At 45.0% G+C, this 19,817-nt stretch overlaps 1 protein-coding gene across 1 annotated transcript; it reads right to left on the bottom strand.

Annotated features, from left to right (window-relative positions):
- Nucleotides 1–6,163: 6,163 nt before the first annotated feature.
- Nucleotides 6,164–9,015, bottom strand: CDKN1C (cyclin dependent kinase inhibitor 1C). Its single transcript, XM_079991106.1, has 3 exons — nucleotides 8,153–9,015; nucleotides 7,504–7,630; nucleotides 6,164–6,943 (listed from the first exon to the last, which is right to left on the bottom strand). Exons 1-2 carry the CDS (start codon nucleotides 8,745–8,747, stop codon nucleotides 7,509–7,511), a joined length of 717 nt encoding a protein of 238 aa, XP_079847232.1. The 5' UTR covers nucleotides 8,748–9,015; the 3' UTR covers nucleotides 6,164–6,943; nucleotides 7,504–7,508.
- Between the last annotated feature and the right edge of the window lie 10,802 nt (nucleotides 9,016–19,817).

Below are 19,817 nucleotides of genomic sequence, written 5' to 3'. Positions count from 1 at the left end.
GGCTGAGACAATGGCAGCCCCAGAGACACCTGCTTGCATGAAAGCAAGAGAAAAGCCCATAAATCCTGGAGGATCCAGCTGCCTCCCTCCATGTATTGTTGGCGTTTAATAAGGAGGGGGGAGGCTCCTTCCCCCCCACCCACCCAACTTTCACCTTTCAAAAGAGACAATCGCCTCCAACCAGCGCCATAGGCAGAGAGGCCTATGAAAAACATCCAGTTCTCTTGATTAAGTGATCATACAGTTTGGACGTAAATCAAGGTTACTTTTATGCCGAGGGGGCGGTGCCTGAGCTTAATCCCGGGGAAGAACTTCGAGGGAGAGAAGATTTTGTTTTAAATCAGTACAACCGGCTGGATTCTTAAAAAGCTTCCCTGGCTTAGAATATGTACTGTGTCGTATCGGACTTCTCTTACTCTTTTTAATATAAAAAGAAAGGAGCGGGGCACCGGGTGGAGAGGAGAGAAGATATCCAGAATCCAGGGGCCGCTTGATTCATGCAGGAGTCGAAATGCCTCTCACAATAACTAATACCTCTCAAGGAACCTCCTCTAAGGAGCTGATATCCAAACAACCCCACAGACCAACCCTGTAGGTCGGAAGAAGATACCGTCGGCGATCGCTTTGTAGCTGAAGGTGGGGGAGGGGAAGGGAAGGGAAGGGAGAACCCGAGGGGAACAAGTTCACACACACGCACACACGCCCAAGGCAGGGCTTTTCTATCAGCTGGATCCGACCAAGCCCAACTTAGCGGGGCAAGATCAAAGCCAGGATCCCCCATGCGGGAGTCTCACTCCTTTCTGCAGACTGCGGAGAAATCGAGCCTGGCTTCTGAACTGCACACGGAATCTCCTCCTGCACCCTCGACGCCGTGCCCATCCCCCCTCCCCCGCTTCATTTCCCGCTACACTCAGGTCCTAGCAAGCATTCATTGAAAGGAAGCGAGTGGTCCCTGGAAGACTGCTTCTTCCACGTTGCGTACAAAGGATCCGGAATGGCGGCTCCCAGAGTTTCAAAACACACACACGCCCCGACAGCGCCTTTCCAGACTTTGGTTCCCTGGAGCCCTTGCAGCCGCCTAAGGCCGCTTTACGACGACTGTTTTCACGCGACTCCACAAGTTAAAAGTAACTTGGCGGACGGGGGCGGGGGTAGGCGGGAGCAGGTCCCGCTCCGAATAGCCCCTTTCTCTGAGCGACCTGTTACTTGGAAGGAGGTTCCCTGCATTTGGGTGCCACTGACTCGCAAGGAAGCGCCCTCTTTGAGCGGGAAGCGCGTCCCGGGATCAAAGAAACTCCGCCGAGTTCGGAGCTGCGGGGCGGGAGGAAGGGCGGGGCGAAGGCGGCCGAGAGCGCCGGGCTCCGAAGGGGCGGAGGAACAAGGGTCACTCCTGTGCCACTTATGAATATTAGAGCGCTGCATAAAGGGGGGGGGGGGCGTGTAAACGAGACGCAGAAGTTACCGTAAAGCCCTGAAGATATTCGTACACACACACACAAGACTCCAGACCAGTTTCAATTTACTGCTCCTAATTACCTATTGTTCGACGGGTAATTTGGGGAGACGGATTAACAGCCCTCCCTTAGAATTGCAAAATCAATCTCCTTTGCTCAAGCTACTAGAATCCAGATCTTCCCATTTACGGCGCGATCCTAAATTCTGGATCTGTTTACTCGGAAGCCCCACGAATTGGGGTTGGATCGACGGTGCCGTCAGGCCAGGAATTTGGCTCAGTAAGTAGTGCAGTAGGGCTGGACGGGAAGTCAGTAGGGCTGGCTGCTTACCACATTTTGAAGCAAGTGAAATAACACACGTGGCCATCTAAGGAGGGAGGAGCAGTGGCGTAGCGTGGGGGGTGCAGGGGGGGCCGGCCGCACCGGGCGCAACATCTGGGGGTTAGGGTTAGGGGGCGCAAATCCACGGGTTAGGGGGCGCAAATTACTTGCCTTGCCCCGGGTGCTGACAACCCAGCTATGCCACTGGGGAGGAGCCGCCCCAGGACCATCGAGTTGGATTCTTTTTAATGGGTTAACCTCCTGAGTGAGTAAAGTTGCACTCCTACAACCCAGTAGTACTAGGCATATTTGCTCACACTTACTCTGTGATAATCGTGCACAGGATTGCAAGCTTCTGCACACTCCGCAGTAAGTAAATGCCGAAATCCAGCATTGCCGAAACATTGATGCCTAAATCCAGCATTGCCTGAGCTCTGCGAATGTGGCTTTCTCCCGATTGAAGTGCAGAGTGTTTGAGGACTGGGACATTCGCAGGGAAACCAAAATGCTTCTTTACAAAGCTATTGTACTACCAACTTCACTGTATGCTTGTGAAACATGGACCACTTATAAACGCCATCTCCAACTCCTTGAAAGATTCCATCAACGGTGTCTCCGAAAAATTTTACACATCACTTGGGAAGACAGATGAACTAATATCAGCGTACTGGAAGAAGCAAAGATCACCAGTGTTGAAGCAATGATTCTTCAACATCAACTCCGTTGGACTGGTCACATTGTATGGATGCCTGATGATCGTCTTCCAAAGCAACTACTCTATTCTGAACTTAAAAATGGAAAGCATAATGCTGGTGGTCAACAAAAGAGGTTTAAAGACTGTTTCAAGGCAAATCTAAAAAAATGTAGTATAAACACCGACAACTGGGAAACACTGGCCTGTGAGCGCTCCAGTTGGAGAACAGCCTTTACCAAAGGTGTCATGGGCTTTGAAGACACTTGAACTCAGGATGCAAGGGAGAAATGTGCTAAGAGGAAGGCACGCTTGGTAAATCAACACCGTGATCAACTCCCGCCCGGAAACCAATGTCCCCACTGTGGAAGGGATGTGTGGATTCAGAATTGGCCTCCACAGTCACTTATGGATTCATTGTTAAAATGGTGTTTATGGAGACAGTCTTGCTCAGCTACGAGTGATTGCCAGAGGAGGAGGAGGATGGCAATACAAGAATGGGCTTTTTCTTTGCTGGCTCCCCATTTGTTGAATGTTCTCTCTAAGGAAGCTTGCCTGGGCTCTAGGCAACACTGATCTTTAAGTAACTGTGACCTTTTAGAACTGGGTGGGATGTTTTTAATGTATTTCTTTTTCCTCTTGGTTTTAATATATCTATGTGGGTCCCCCCCGACTTATTTGTCCATCTGTTTGGTTGTAAGTTTCTTTGGGTTGCCCTGGGCAAGATAAAACGTCTAACAAATTCAATAAATAATAATAATATCTGTTTACTTCTGAGTTCGGATTGCAATTGGACTTCAGTAAGTTTTGAGGAAAGCTTTTGATTGCAATTTTATGTAAAGTTCCATTGAAATCAGTGGTTCATGTAAATAAGAATGCTATAAATTTTTACTTATATGTGTTACCTGAAAATAAGTCCCATCGGTTTGCTTGGCACTTATTTTGAAGTCTCTTAGGCTTACAGCCTTAATCTATCTGGCTATATTGTATGTGTGAGTGAGTGAGAGATAAGGCACATTTAATTAAAGGCCAAGATTTTGACATTCCAGGAAATTTATGGCTGTGCTGGAAGGCCTTTGGAAGCATGCACAACAGATGCAATATTTTGTAAAGATATATGCTATTGTGGACAAGACCAGAATGGCTCTCAGCTATTGAGTTAAGGATTAAGGGCTCCCTGAGTGCATTGACATGGCAGAAAAGCCACTGTGGTTTATCGTGCCAATGATCCATAAATAACGGGTCACTAGGAGATTTAAACGGCCAGTTCAAATCTTTGCAGTAGTGTATGAGGGGTGTGCCAAGGCATGGCACACGTCAGGGGAACTGGAGGCTGCAGAGAAAGAGACTGAAACAGGATACTGGTTGTTGAGGTCCTTCCATTACATCTCTTTATGTCTTATTGATGGTGGCCAGATCGCAATATGTGGAGTACCTCTCTGAAATGCAACCTGCATTTTGTTGTGATCATTGGCAAAATATTTACCGAGTTCATTGAATCGAAACACTTCTCTTAACAATGGAGTCCTAAACTTTGAATGACATCATACAGAGTGATACTTTTAGTAGCATACTGACGGATGCCCGTTTGCCATTTTAAGCTCAAGAGAGGAGATGGAGCCAATCATATCTCACAGGCTCATGGACCTCTTACAATGCACATTGCTGAAAGCAGGTGTTCGTTACATCAGCGCAATTGCTTCTAGGCTGTATTGGGCACTGTGTTTTATGGGTACATCTTAACAATGTGGTGCACAATCGCTGGACATGAGCTGGAGTACAGAATTATGGCAGAAGGTCCCATTGAGCCATACTTAAAACATTTCCCCCCCTTATGGGCTACAATCAGAACCACATTTGCTTCCATAGAAATGAATGGGGCTTCTTTTGAAGCAAATATATTCAAAAGATGGATGTCAGATCTTATGCAATACTAACACTGATTTCTCAACTCCCACCTAAAAACAAATGTTATTGTTATAAAATTTCCATACCACCCTTCATCTGAAGATCACAGGGCAGTGAGAGTATACATACCTTTTAAAGACATTAGCCAATGATATTTTCAGAAGGCGATAGAAAATTCCTTCCTCATGGCTTTTCTATTGACAAAAACAGTGTGCCTCCAATACACACACAACACCTAGAGTGCACCTTTACAAGCGTATAAAGAGCCAACAGGCTTTCAACCCACCACCATGCATTTCACAGTGTATTCTAACTTGCTGCTCCCTTTCCCACTGTTCCACAGGAGGCATCCATGGAATCAACTAATTGCAGTCATCCTGTGCCTTTGCAGCTGAGCAGTTTAGCTTCATGACGCTTTGCACCTCTAGTCTTAAATATTATAAGGTATAAGCCAGTGCTACTGAAATAAAATTATCCTTCTTTCCAAAGCATGGCTAGGAAAACTATGGCCCTCTAGATGCTGCTTCGATCCCCAGCTCACAGCCACCATTGCCAATAATCAGGGATGTTCTAGAGGGAGGCATGGCACATCTATGTTCCAAGATGCAGGTAGGATTAAAGTTAATAAGCCATCCTACATGCAGTAAATACAGTGCTGGGGGTACTGTTTAGGGTTGTTGTTGTTGGGGGGTTGTCGCTGTTGAGAATTATTTGTAATTTTTTTTATCGTTTTAACAATTTTATTTTTGCATTTTTCAAAATTTATTATATAGATCTTAACAGTTCTTTTTCTCATATTATTTTATCATATATGGGGAAATTGTTCAGTTTAGTTGTGTACTTTCTGAGGTTTTATTGTTCGTGACTTTTGTTGTATTTGTAATTATGTATTTTTTTCATGTTATAAGCCGCCCCAGTATTTTAACTATGGAAAGGCAGCATACAAGTAAAATTATGTATGTGTGTATCTCTGTACCTTGAAAAATATTGTTTATGCAAATCACAATTTGAAAGACATAGCTAGCAGTTCATATTCAGTGCTGGACTGCTTTTTTTGGTAGTCCATGTGATACAAATTTGTGTTTTGCGTAAACAGGTGAGTAGATTGTCTCTCCAGTGTGAACCATACCAGACTGGTGGTACTGGGACATTCACGGCAGAGAATTTGAATGTGACTTTTATTTGAATGTGATTTAAGGATGCTTGTGTTTTATGGCTTATGTTTTTCCTTGTACTAGTTAATAAGGCTAATAATGGTATTTTCTGATGTTAGATGGTGGTGGTGCAAAAAAAAAAAAAAAAAGGAAAAAAAAGATTAAGCCATGAGAGTAGGCTCCCTGCTCCCATCCCAAGGTGTAGACAGGTAGTGGGTCTGAAACATGGGGATGAGACAGTGTGGTAGGGCCAAAGAGATACCCAGCTTTTCTCTTCAATGCAGGTATCCACTGGGTGTGGGAGAAAGACAATGGAATAGGGCTAAGATTGCCTTGAGTGTGATTTTTGTGCAGTACAACGTCTGCAGCCAAACTTTCTTATGCAAGTTGTTTAATCAGGTGTGAGGTGAACATAACTTTAATCTAATGTCAGTCTATCCTTCAGGTTTGCTCTCAAAGTACACAGAGGCTGACAGTTCTGCTCTTACATAAGGAACCAATGACCGTTATTGCATAATATTAACAGTGATGTTACACTGAATTTTAAGAAGCCAAAGAAAATAAAATTGTGTGCACTGGGGTGGGGGTTCCAATCACAGGGTGATAAGAATAAAAGCTATAAACACCAAGGCAGCTTATTGACATTTGATTCCTTTTTATTTTAACATTGTGGCATAAATTTGCAGTGGCAGTGGTACAGACCGGCTCAGGAACCATTGTATCAGATTTATTTTCAAGTAATAACTAATTTTGATTCATAGCTACATTTTGTGAATGCAAAAAAAACCCACTATAAAAATAAATTTACATTTTTGTAAATAACAAAAAAGCAAATATATAGTGCCCTTTGGCTTAACCAAATAAGAAAAACAAAAACCAAACACACAAAACAGACTACTGGGTGTCAACCAAAGTTATCCGCTTTTTTTTCTTGACATAAATAGAAAATATAAGTTAGTATAACTCTTAAGTTGTTTTTTTGTTTTGTTTTTTTACAAATATACATTTTTTGTTTGTTTTGCACTGAGAGATCAGCAGAGATTAAACATTTATATAAATGACTTTAAAGCTTTTACACTTCTGGCCAGTGTACTCACATTAGGCATAATACATTTTTAATATATATAAAACGTAATACATTGCACAGTTGTAAATTAACACTGCTCCGTCAGGTGGCTTGTAGTCGGGCCACTTTTGCTACATGGAGGTACAAGCAGTTCCTTCTGGGGCACGAGTAGAAGAGGAGGAACGAAAAAAACAAAACGGGGAAGAAAAAAACACACACACAACCAGGGGATTCTTCCTCCCTACTCTGGGTCTCTCTTGCCAGTCCCTTTTAACGTGTGGAGGAGGAAGGGCCTCTCAAGCTCTTGTGTTTCCAAGGAAACAATCACTTCGGTGTTGTAGTGCAAAATCTGCAAGAGAAGAGCAAGCGCATACATAGCACAAACTTGCACAGAGGACTCCCGGGCGACGTCGCAACTGGACGGAGTTGTTGGCCGATACAAAGAGACTCCCCCGCCCGCCCCCGCCCCTCGCTCTCCCCTCCCCCGAGGAGCAACTGATGAGTCAGCAAAAGCGGTGGAGGAGGGGGCGGAATGGCTTTAAAAAAAAGAAAGAAAAAGCAAGCAAGCCCCATGCAATATCTGACCATCAGGAAGTTACTCCAGATCGGGGGCCCGGAGGAGAAGAATGAGGAACACACCCTACTGATCAGTCAGGAGAGGCTCCTTTTGCAAGCCTCCGCTACCTTCCCATTCCCTTGCAATCCCCGCCAAGTTTTGGCAGCGGCCCCAACTGTTCTGCAAACGACCAGTCACGCCCGAGAGGTCGCCCCTCTCCGAGAGGCAGGGCGGAGCGGGAGGGGCGAGCTGCTTCCCAAGGCCGATCGAAACCCCCCCCCCTAAAAAAACTTGCACCCGTTTCTAAGTATTAAAAAATAGCCGATCTTGACGTGCACCCATCGCTCGCTCACCTCGTTCATCGGAGCCTTTTCCGGGGGGTCTGCTCGGCGGGGACAGCAGAGACCGAAGCTGGCAAGGCGCTGGGATGATCCCCGGACACTTTCGAGTCTACGACTCTTTTCCGCTTGGCGAAGAAATCTGCGGATCAGACCCAGGAGAAAGAGGGAGGGAGGGAGGGATTAGCAGGGATTCTATGCGTGTGTGTTATTTTTTTTTTGGGTCACCCGAGCCAAGAGCTTCGAGCTGGAAAGGGACACACCCCACCCTCGGTCAGGAACGGGAGAAAAACAATCGCGTTGCACACCAGGGACCCGCCCTGCTTGGCTCGCCCGGGCGCCGCCACCGAGCGCCTGGCTCTGGGCTCCCCCTGTCGGCGAGCGGCGGGCGCCGCAGCTGCTGGGGTTTGTTTACGTCGCAAAGGGGAGGCAGCCGCCGCCGCGATGTGCTGCGTAAGCATTTTCCTTCCCCGCTCCACCAACCCCCGGGTACCTGCGCGGAATTTTAAGCAGAGGCAGCGCCTCCGGGCATCATTTTAAGACGCCGCGCAGATGAGGAAGGGGTGGGGCGCCCCCATAACTCGGGCTGGGAGGGGCAAAGTGGAAGCAACCCCCCCAAAAAACAGGCACAAGTGCAACCCAATCCGACGGCGGCGCTGCTTACCTGTGATGTGCGCTACACTGGCCGACGACGCCCTTTTCAGCGCCGCCGCGGCGCACGGGACAGGCTTGATTATAATCCCTGAGTAGCTGTGGAGCTGAGCGGCCCGGTTCTCCTGGTTGAGGCGCTCCTCGCCCGCCGACCTAGTGCTTTCCAAGGGGGCCGTCTTGCCCGGAGAGCTGAGCGGGGAGGGGGCCGAGGACACCCCCGTCCCCTGGGGATCAGCCTCCGGAGGCGCCTCGGCGCTTCCCGCTGGAGGCGGAGGCGCCTTGGAGCGGATCACCAGCACCGGGAAGCGGCACTTGCCGACCTGCAGCGTCTCCCGGTAGAAAGCGGGCACGGCGCCTCCGTCCACCTCTTCCCACTGCAGCCTGCCCGGGCCGCCCAGCGGCGTGTCGCTCTGGAAATTGTAGTCCCAGCGCTTCTGGCCGTCCTCGCAGATCTCCCGCAGCTTGCTCTTCAGGTCCCGGTTCAGCTCGTCGTGATCCACGGGGCCAAAGAGGTTCCTGCACACCCCGGTGCGAGCGTGCAGCGGGAAAGTCCGCCGAGCCGCCAGGCGCTCCAGAGCCGAGGCGCTCGAGAGGTGCACGTTGGACATGATGGTGGCGGCGCCTAGTAGTAGTAGAAGTAGAAGTAGTAGTAGTAGTAAGAGGGAGCGGGCAGGTTCCTTCTCCGCCCGACGAGGCAGCGGGTCCGATCGCCTTGGCAAATCCAAATCACAACCCCGGAGAGCAGGGCTGGGCTTTCGCCGCCTCCCTTCGCTGGGGGCCCGGAATAACCTGCGCGCGCCCCGATCCCCTCCGCCTTAACCTGCCCACCTTCCGCGCCTCGCTCCGCTTCTAGCAAGCCTGCCTGGGGCTGCCTCGCTTTTTAAAGCTCTCACCGAGTGAGTTCGAGCAAAACATCGATTAACATAATACTATTTCTCTGCAATAACACTCTTGCCATTGGTAGACGCTCCATTCTACCCAGGGCGTCGGACTGCCTCCCCAGGCTCCTTATTGGGTGAAAGGCGAAGTGTGGCAAGGCGCCAAAACTGTCCTTCTCCTTGCCATTGGATAGCGTGGCTTGTCCGTCACGGTTGTGTTTAGAAAATTGAGGGGGGGGGGAGTTAGAGAGGGAGAGGAGAGAAGGCGGTGGCGAGTATCACGCGATTTAAAGAGATGGTTGAGTAACATGACACCCAGCCCACGGCTCAGCTCCCTTTGTTTGCAGTCGGCGACGGCTGCTTCTCTGCGAGTACTTTTTTGTTTTGTTATTGTCACTGCGCTATTTTTTTAACACGAGAACTAGTGGAAGCACAGAATTACTGGAGGATTGGGTGGGTTTTAGGTTTCTGTTTGTGTTTGCAAGATTGAACAACTTTTCTACCCAGCATCGGAGAGTAAAAAATTCAAACGGCTTTGTGTAGAAAACAAAGGTTGTATGTACAGTGGGGCTCCAAACGTTAACCGACTTTCAAGGAGTTGACGACTGCAAAAGGCAGCGAAGGGAACGGATTAATCCTAATATGTTTAGCATTCTTAGTAACAAGAGAGTCAATTGCTTGATAGGTTTTGAAACTGCATCCGGACTGGGACATGTAGGAAAATGAAAGCATTCTGTCTTTTTTCATTAAAAGAAAACCACTTAATCTAAGCTTGCTGTCTTAACTACACTGAATTGCCAAAGATTAACTGACTTGTGCGTAATACATCTTTGCAGGTCATTGCAAATGTTGCCATCTGTGGTTACTGGAGTGGGAGTTGAGTTGCCGAACTCTACATCTGCAACCAAGTGTCTGAGGCATCCTGATGGGAGTTTCCTACAGGGCTTCCAGCTTTACCAGAGTGAGGATTTCTCCCCCTCCCTTTGATGCTCCACCCCAACAAAAGAAAAAGAGTACCCTATTCTCAATTGTTTGGGTTTTTTTGATCTTGGCAGCTTTCACCAAGCTGGTGCCTTCCAGCTGTTTTGGACTACAGTTTCCTTCAGCCCAATCCAGGAGAGCCATGCTAGCTGGGGCTAATGAGGGTTGTAGTCCAAAACATCTAGAGAGCACCAGGTTGGCAAAAAACACCTGGTTTCAAAAATTACTGGACCCCACAGTTCTCCATATCTGTTCTTTATCACAGGAGCAAGGCTTAGTTTATATGCCCTCTACCATTCTTCATCAGGTTGACCACTGTGAGAAGAGGATGCTGGACTAGATGGGCCATTGCCCTAATGCAGCAGATTCTTCTTACGTTGCTAGTATTTAAGGTGTTTTGGTGCTTTGTGCTTGAACATCCTGCATTTCAGGGCTTGTCTACACTTCTGCTTGTCCCGCGTTTAAAACGCATGAGTCCAAGTGGTTTTCCTCTTGCCCTGCTCCTTTCCCAGGGAAAACCTGCTCTTTAGTTTTAAATTGGAGTAAGCTACAGTCTAGAGAAAATCCAAATTGCCGTTTGCTCTGATTGAGCACTAAAGAGCGGTTTGGGAGCGGCATGCAAGAGGTATTAAAGTCTTTTAAAGAAAGACTCCCATTCTAATTCATTTCCTTGAGTTGTGAGTTGACGAAACTTTTCCTCTTCGAGGGAATAGCAGGGGAGGAACAGCAGCTCCAATCTACACATGATTTTAAAATATCACAAATATCTTTCAAGAAGTAGCAGAATGGATTTGATACAATAGTCAAAAGTAAAATTACTTGAGATCACCAAAGGTGCTGCAATCCAGGGGAGTAGTTTTGGCCTCTTAAATCAGGAGGACGTGAAGTAGCGTTGGCGGGTGGGGGAATGTCATTACAGCCCCGGTTCCTGGGGGTTTTATCATTGAAATGAAACTTCCAAGAGGACCATATGGCGATTTGCAAGATGGCCTGCAGTCCAGAAAGATGCTGTTCAGTGAACAGTTCATAAAAAGGCTATCATGGTTCAGTGACACTGACAATACACCTCATTAGGCAAGACGTAAACCCCTGTTGGAAGGGTTTTTGATGGGGCAGAAAGAAGAAAAGGTCAGTCATCCAATCAGACCTTCAAGCGAAAACAGGTGATGAAATATTAATTCCTTTGATTTAACAACCTATCAGATCTAGTCCACAAAAGAGATGATGGGACCAAAGCCAATCCCGCTTTGGAGAGTAAATGATCATGGTATACACAGTTATCCTTTTAGCGATTGGTACCCTGCCAAAAGAAGGCAGAATTCAGTTTCTTTTCAAGCCTCGGTAATGATTAACCAATAAAGTATAAGCCCCACAGACTAAGCTTTGTTCACTTTAAAGTTTGTGTTGGTCCACTGTGAGCCTGCCTATCCTATAGATGTGTGTCCATGTATCCGGGAGCAGATAACACCCTGGGCAAGGCGAGTGGAGCCCATGAAGTCAACTGCGCTGCATGCCAGCTGCACTCCAAGTGAAACAGCTTGTTTGAATGTTTGGCATAGAGCTTGCGCTGAGATATTTGGCTCTGCAGATAGCTTAAATGGAAGGCACCTAGGTGAGTGGTCCCCATCTTGTCCCCACACATTCTGTCATCCCCATGGTTTGTGCCACACAGCCTCTTCTTTTGGTGCTGCTCTTAGGGTTGCCCACGTCAGGCTAGTGATGCAATTATTTAATGTTCTCTCCTGAACAAACAAAACTTTGAATTGGCTTTTATTGTAGCGATTGTTACTATCTAGAAAAGGCAACATGAATGCACAGTGTTTGAATGCAGAAGCATATATTGTACTTAGAAAGTATATGTTTCTTGATTATGATGATTGTCTCTCTGTCCCAACCATTTACCCCAGGGGTAGCTGACTTTTCTTGGCCTGAGGGCCATATTCGTCCTTGCTCAACACTCCAGGGGCTGCATAGCAGCATTAGGTATTGTCTCCCCATGCTCTCATACACTTAATCTCATGTGCATGCATACACAGCCCTCAGCTAATCCATACAGGTCAGCTGAGGAAGGAGCTATCACTGGCCTGCTTTCCATTCATTTGCAAAAAGCAATGACATTGAAGACCAATTCTGTGTAATGCAACCCAGCCACCACCTCTGCCACCGTCACTTATCCAGCTCTATAACCAGTGTCCCCCCCCCCCCCGGGTACTCAAAGGAACCTTCCTCCCCCCAAATTTTCAAAGTGTGGCACCTACTGTAACAACTTCATGGTGAGTACCGGCACCTTGTTTTCTATTGAAGAAAGCAATGTCTGTAACAAAGTGCCTCTCGTTGTTGTTTAGTCGTGTCCGACTCTTCATGACCCCATGGACCAGAGCACGCCAGGCACTCCTGTCTTCCACTGTCTCCCACAGTTTGGTCAAACTCATGTTGGTAGCTTCGAGAACACTGTCCAACCATTTCATCCTCTATTGTCCCCTTCTCCTTGTGCCCTCAATCTTTCCCAGGATCAGGGTCTTTTCCAGGGAGTCTTCTCTTCTCATGAGGTGGCCAAAGTATTGGAGTCTCAGCTTCAGGATCTGTCCTTCCAGTGAGCACTCAGGGCAAACTAATCTGAGGCCTGTTTTCTTGTACATCACAATCCACCCGTCATTGCCTGTTGCCATAACTATGTCCTGAGTTGCAAGCTAATTTTCCTGAACTTTGGTGGTTGTGAGTTAGCCATCCTAATGCTCTTTGACTGTGGTGTCCTGAACCACACATGGCATCAGCACAGTGGCTCCTGACAGGCTTGGGTCATCATTCATGGCTAATTTTTCTGATTCTTTAACTAGTATTAAGCCAGAATTCCCTGTTTTGAATGTACTGGGGAAACACTGACTGAACCCAAGAAAGAATCTTCATTGCCGAAGCTCATACACAATGCAAGGAGGGGAGTGTTTAGTCCCAATGCTTGTTCCTGGCTTCATAATCCTTGAGTTGTTGCTTGAACTTGACCATTGTGTGGGCTCAGCCATTGTTGTGCAGTACTGTAAATATTCACTTCCAAACACAGTCATTTATAGAACCAAGTGACAGGATTTTGCCACAATTGGTTTTCTGATAGGGAATGAAACAAGGTTAATGTTAGTGAGTTAGCATTCAGCCATTAACCTCACATAAAGTTGACAGTAGCATTAGGCTTAATATTGATTTCCAAGAATACTGATGTTTCATGTTCTCTCTGAAGACTCAATAGCTGTGGCAAAATGAAAATATGTGTTACTGACTCTTCTGTTGGCAGCTTGATGTTACTCCATGGCAAACATGGAAATATTCATGTGGCAGAAGCATCTGAGGCCTTGTACTTAGTTTCCCAACTGAGCTCAGTGGAAAAGTTTCAGTCTTCTTAGCACAGGGGTAGCTGTCCTAATCTGGCAGGTGTAGACCATGGTTAGGACACAAGCCTACAGTGTACAAGACCTCACACACATGATTGCCAGACAATGGTAGGGCAAGACAGGCATGCAAAGACAAACCAGGGTTAAGCACAAGGAACCAGACTGAGGCCAAATTCACAGCAAATATTAAAACACTATGATACCACTTCAAACTGTCATGACTTCCCCAAAAGGATTCTGGGAGCTGTAGTTTATTAAGGGTGCTGACAGTGGTTAGGAGGCCCCAATTCCCCTCACAGAAATGATTCTCAGAGTTCCCTGTGAAAAGGCGTTGATTGTTAAGCCACTCTGGAAAGTGTAGCTTTCTGCAATAAGTTTTATTGTGTTATATTCTGCCCTTCCACCTAAAGTTGCCCAAGGTGACAAACACATCTGCAATTTTTTTGAGAAAAAAAGGCATTCTAAAACAGTTAAAAAGATGGTAATCTTATAATTGATAAAAATTATATCTCTAGAGAACACAGATACATTAGATCTGGAGAGTGTTAATAACAGGTATGGGTGGCATGCCTACCTTGGCTACAACAAGGTGAAAGTTCACAGAGGATTTACTAACCATATAGTAAGGAATGCTCTATGCAAGGTGTGGACCAGATATCAACAATTATTAGAACCAAAAACGCCATGGTGGCTGTCCCCGCTAGAGGCATTTGCAGTAAAAAAATTAAATGCAGAAAGTAATTGGGCAAATTATAGTCAATTATTAAAAGAAGATCAGGGACAACTGAAGCTCAAAACATTTGAGGAGATAAGACATTACCTCACCGACTGGCTTCAATATCATCAATTAAATAATGTATTTAATTCAGACAAAAAAATAGGGTTTTGGAGAGAAGAATCTAAATTACGAAAAGTATTATTAAAAAATAATAAGATATTAATATTCAAAACTTATGACCTTTTATTGAAATGCAATCTAAAAGATGAGGAACTAAAAGAAGTTATGGTCAAATGGGCACAAGATATCGGCCACACAATATATATGGAACAGTGGGAAAGGCTTTGGAGGTTGGACATCAGCTTCACTGCCTGTTACACTGTTAAAGAGAATATAATGAAAATGTTCTATAGGTGGTATTTGACACCTTCCAAACTCGCCAAGATATATAACTTAAAAACCAATCTATGTTGGAAATGTAATAATGCGGAGGGGACAATGATTCATGTATGGTGGGGCTGTGAGAAAATTAAAAAAACTAGGGGTGTATTCATGAAGAGCTAAAAAAGATGTTTAAAACTTCTACTGAAAAGAAACCAGAGGCATATTTATTAGGTGTTTTGGGAAAAGACATCCCACAGGATAAGAAAAGGCTATTTTTATATGCCACAGCCACAGCCAGATTATAACTTGATAAAAATTGGGAGGGAGTTGTTATCCCAACAAAAGATGAATGGATAAGTAAACTATGTGAACTTATAAAACTGACGAAGTTAACAGCAGCCATAAGACATCAGACAAATCAGAAATTAACGAAGGAATGGAAATGCTTTGGGACTGTATGAAAAAATACTGTTCTAAGGATAATATGTTGATATGCATAGACTAAGTTTGTAGAGTAGATAATCAGACAAAATAGATAAATAAGGAATAATATTTAAAAGAGGCAAAGTTAATAAGATTAATAACTAGACAGAATGTCGAGTGGTGGTGAAGGGAAGTCACATGGGGGCATATTAGACGGTATTGGTTTTCATTTATGTACAGTGTAAGTTTCTTTTTCTTTTTTTGTATGTCTATTTTTGGGTATGTCTGTTCGTTCTCTGTATGTCTGTTTTTTGAATATATAATTTTTAAAAAATGACAGCGAACATAAAAAAGATCTGCTTTGTACAATCCAAATGGAATTTGTATTTCAACACTGAAGTCTAAATTGTCTGCAGTTAGTGCAGAATGCTGCAGTATAACTGCTGACAGGGTGGAGACCTTATTCACATGAAACACTTATGCCTTGGTGGCCAGTTTGCTACTGGGCCAAGTTCAATGTGTTACTAATAATATATAAAGCCCTTAACAACTTGGGACCAGTGTATCTGTGCGATCACCTTAATAAATAATAATAATAATTTTTTATTTATACCCCACCCTTCCTGGTTCAGAAAACCGGGCTCAGGGTGGCCAACAGCATATTTTAAACACTTAATTGACGCAACAAAAAAAAGCATAAAATACAATATAAAACAAGGATAACAATAAATTCAGAATTCAAAAATCAATTTGGAGGGAAAATGCATCCAATAAACATTAGATAATCACCAGGGCTAGCTGGCTAAATTAGTCCTATTTGGGCCAGCAAGGAGACCAGGGGAGAATTAGCTGTGGGATCCCGGAGCGGGTAATCTTCATAAAAAGGGAAGGGGGTGGGAAGGAAGGAGAATTAAAGGCTAAGTTCAAATTGAAAGCCAGACGCAATAGCTCTGTCTTACAGGCCCTGCGGAAGGAAGTTAAATCCTGCAGGGCCCTGGTCTCATGGGACAGAGCATTCCACCAGGACGGAGCCATCACTGATATAAGCCCACTAGACCACTTTGCTCTGTGAACTGGCATTCCATACCCATTCCATATTTGTAATATTACCCATTCCATATTTGTAATAAATTGATATTCTACTCTAGCAGCACCCACACTTTGGGTGTGAGGCAGGCACTGTACTCTTGAACGTGCCGGCTTGTCGTGTCTGGAGGCTGAAAGCCAGCAAGGGAAGGCAGGCAGGCAGTGAGGAGATTCTGGTGGCAGCATGGGCTTGAGCTGAGTGGTTAAGACTGCACTTATGAAGCTTGTAATGCCCCACTACTGGGATTAATGTATGCGTGATCAGACAGACCGGCAGGCCTGCTCCTCCCATACATATATCCAGTCCTTTCTCCTTGCTAGCACTATTGTTTCTGCTCTCAACATCACTAGTGCCGATGCTTGTGGTAACAGTTCAATTTAAAAACCAAACGAGAGAACTGGGCAAAACCATTTTACTTCAGCAGGAGGGTGGAGAGGGGGGCAAGGAAGGAAGTAGTTGGGGGCAAATAAGTCAGGAAAGTGTGACCACGCAGCCTTTCGCAATGGCTCCAACCACCGCTCCAACCAAGTGAGACAATTGCACTAGTCAGCTCACCCCATGCACTTTAGCTGATCTCCTTTTAAAGCCATCAAAGCACATGGCTGTCACCACATCTGGTGCCAGGAAACTCCAGCCATTAATTACGTGCAGTGTGACAACGTTCTTGCTTTTCTCTGTCTGGAATCTGCTGCCGGTCAGTTTTATCAAGTTGTAGTATTTTATCGGGTTGTAGTATTTCCAGCACTGTGGTAGCTGTTTTGAAATGGGGCAGGGAGAGCCGGGGTTTTTTTTGTTATTGAATCATTAATTGCTTTTCAGTAATTAGAAAAATGGTGCACAAATTCTATTTTTTTTTAAAAAAGAAAAAGTTAGAACTTTATTCCATGAGTGTATAAGGGCATATTCAGTCCCTTTCCTCATGACCCTTAGCATATAATTTGCCTTTTTTCACAGCTGTAGCATGCTAATTTAAGTTTTCATTGAATTATTCACCATGATCCTAAGATCATATTCCTGGTTAGTCACCATAAGTTTAGACCCTTTTGGTGTATATTTGAAGATATGTGCATTACTTTACCCTTATGTTGAACCTTGTTTGTCGATTCATCTGGATTAGAGAGAACCCTTTATATTTGCAGTGTAATGGGCTTTTCACCATCCTTAATAATTTGGTGTCATTCCAACACCTGGCCAATTCAACGTTCCTTTTTAACAGATCACTGATGAGCAAATAAGCAGCATTGCCCCCAGTACAGATACTTGAGGAACTCTGCTTTTACTTCCCACCACTGCAAGGCTTTTCCATTACCTCCCACTCTCTGCTCTCTTACTAAGCCATGAGACGAACCATCTTCTTACCATGACTGCTAAGGTTGCTCAGGAACCTTTGGTGAAGGACTTTGTCAAAAGGTTTTTACACATCTAAATACACAAATAAACCTGATGATCAACATCTGCATACTTGTTTAATAGTTACTAGAATTGTTAGGGCTATTTGCTAAAGAATAGTATGAGGAATCTCCAGTTTTCGCTTCGATGAGATCTTAAATTAGTAGTATAATATTCTACCTAATCTAGTTCACTATGGAGAGAACACCAGTCACTATTACAAGTGTCAAGCATTATCTAAAAAAAATGAAAACCCTCTTTCTTCCTAACCAAACCTGCTGAACTCAACTCTACCTTGCTCTCTCCCTTTGCTGTTCTGCCGAGTCACTCTGTGGTTGTGATTCCCTCAGTTTATGCCTTCCACCTGTGTCACTGAATTATTCCTGTCTGATTCTCTGACTCCCATCAGCTTCAGCCAGAATGGCCAATAGCCAGGGATGATGGCCGTTATGCTCCAGCAACAACTGGAGGCTCAAAGGGTCCCCACCCCTGCTTTTTCCTCTTAATTTACACTTACACTAGGGGTAGGTGTTGCTGGGAGTTGTAATCCAAAACATCTGGAGGGCACCAGATTGGCCAAGGCTGGCCTAGATCTCTTGATTCAGTATGTGCTGCTGGAACACATCTGGAGCAAGGCTGGTGCCTATGCAGCTTTCATCAATGAAAATGCAATGCAGCAATCACAAAGCCACATATTATGAACAATATAGGTTAAGAAAACAATGCAATCTGAAATGGCAATCAAGCCAGCTGTTTTTTTTAAACAGCAGCAGAAATTACACACTCAAGGCCTTTTAAAATGAAAACATTTACAAAGGATTGTCTAAGAGAGAATAATGAGGGAGCAGCTGGATTTCCAGAGAAGGCCTTCCCGAGTTGCCAAAGTGGTAAAATAAGCTTGACTCTGTGGCCATTTCTATAAGCCAGAATGCATTCTTTACATAAAACCCCAAGGTGCCCTTGGCTTGGGATATATCCCATACTACTTAATGGATGGTTAGGAGTGGACAATTTCTGTATTTTAGTTCTCTGTTCATCGGCGTCAGGTCAATGCAATGCACAACTTGGTGGTGTGGAATCCAGTTGGAATCCCAGAACAATCACAGTAGAGTCTTGTGTCACAAGTATGTAGTTGTTTTTGATAACCCTCTAGAAGCCAAACAATTCCTAAATAGAAACCAGTCCATCCCTCTCATCCCTAGCTTTATGCTAAGCAGGCTGCTGATCCACAGAATCATAGAATTGTAGTTGTAAAATGAAACTGATTTGTAAAAATGTTACATTGGGGGGGGGGAATACGAAAGAGAGACATTGCACACACTTTTGTAAATCAAGAAAATCTTTAATAAAAAAAGAAAAAAAGAATTGTAGTTGTAAGGGACCCCAAGGGTCATCTAGTCAACCCCCCTTCAGTGCAGGAATCCTTTCCACAGCTGTCCCTGGTTGGCCTCAACCACCAACCCTCTGGAGGACTTCTGGGGAAGATGGCGCCGGGTCAAGTCTTAACTGAGTCTCTGCTGCATGAGTTGGAGCTCTAATGATCAAATTACCCTGATAAAAAGGCTCAAACTATGAAAATATCTGCCAACTTTTATCAGTAAAAGACTCTGGGAGCTGTCGGGTGAACTTTTAAACCTCCCCCCGCTTTCAAAGCTACTTAAATCAACTTTGAACCACCTCCACTGAAAAGCCCATAAAGCTGTGGGCTGGATAAAATAGCCCTATTTATCTCCGAGTACAAAGCTGGTACTTACAAGACAATGTTGCACCAACCCTCTGGTTAACAGTTATGCCTTTGGCTTATAGGCAAGATGGTTCCTGCTTTAATGGTTCTGTCAGTCCTACAGGCCTCCTACTTTTGGGAGTCTTCATTGGTCCCACACTCTATCCCAAATTTCCTTTTTCCTGCCAGTTCTCCTTTAAAAAACCAAACAAACAAACCCTGAAAATTTTCAGCATCTTTTCCTTCATTCAGGTAGGAAGTTCTGGCTCACTGCTCTGTTCTGCATTCAATATATCCTCTTACTGCACACAAATCAGTTGTATGGCTTGAAATGCTTTGCTCCAGAAGTGATCTATTGGTCACCCCTTCCACAATTATAATTTAGAAGCTATAACACCTATTGTTCTGAGGGCTGCAAATCTTAAGTGTGTGCTTGCCCACAGTTTTCGGAACATTTTTATTGTACACAGCAAGCCCCTGGCCACATGGTCCCATGTCTGCATTTTAAGTAGCATAGGGTAAGCAGGGTCAGTCTAAGTAAAAATAAAAGGCAGACAAGGAAGGTGGGCAGCACCCTGGAGAGCTCCAACTGGACTCCAGACAGGGCAGGTTTGAATGTTGCTCCAATAAGTGGAAAACTCAGACTGAGGGCTTGTCCACACTTACCTTTGCTCTGCTTTTCTAGGCACAGGTTTGCGTTTTAAAGCTCAGT

The sequence above is a fragment of the Podarcis cretensis genome, assembly GCF_951804945.1.
Source record: "Podarcis cretensis genome assembly, chromosome: 1".
Lineage (NCBI taxonomy): Eukaryota > Metazoa > Chordata > Lepidosauria > Squamata > Lacertidae > Podarcis > Podarcis cretensis.
This window is presented reverse-complemented; position numbering and strand designations above follow the sequence as displayed.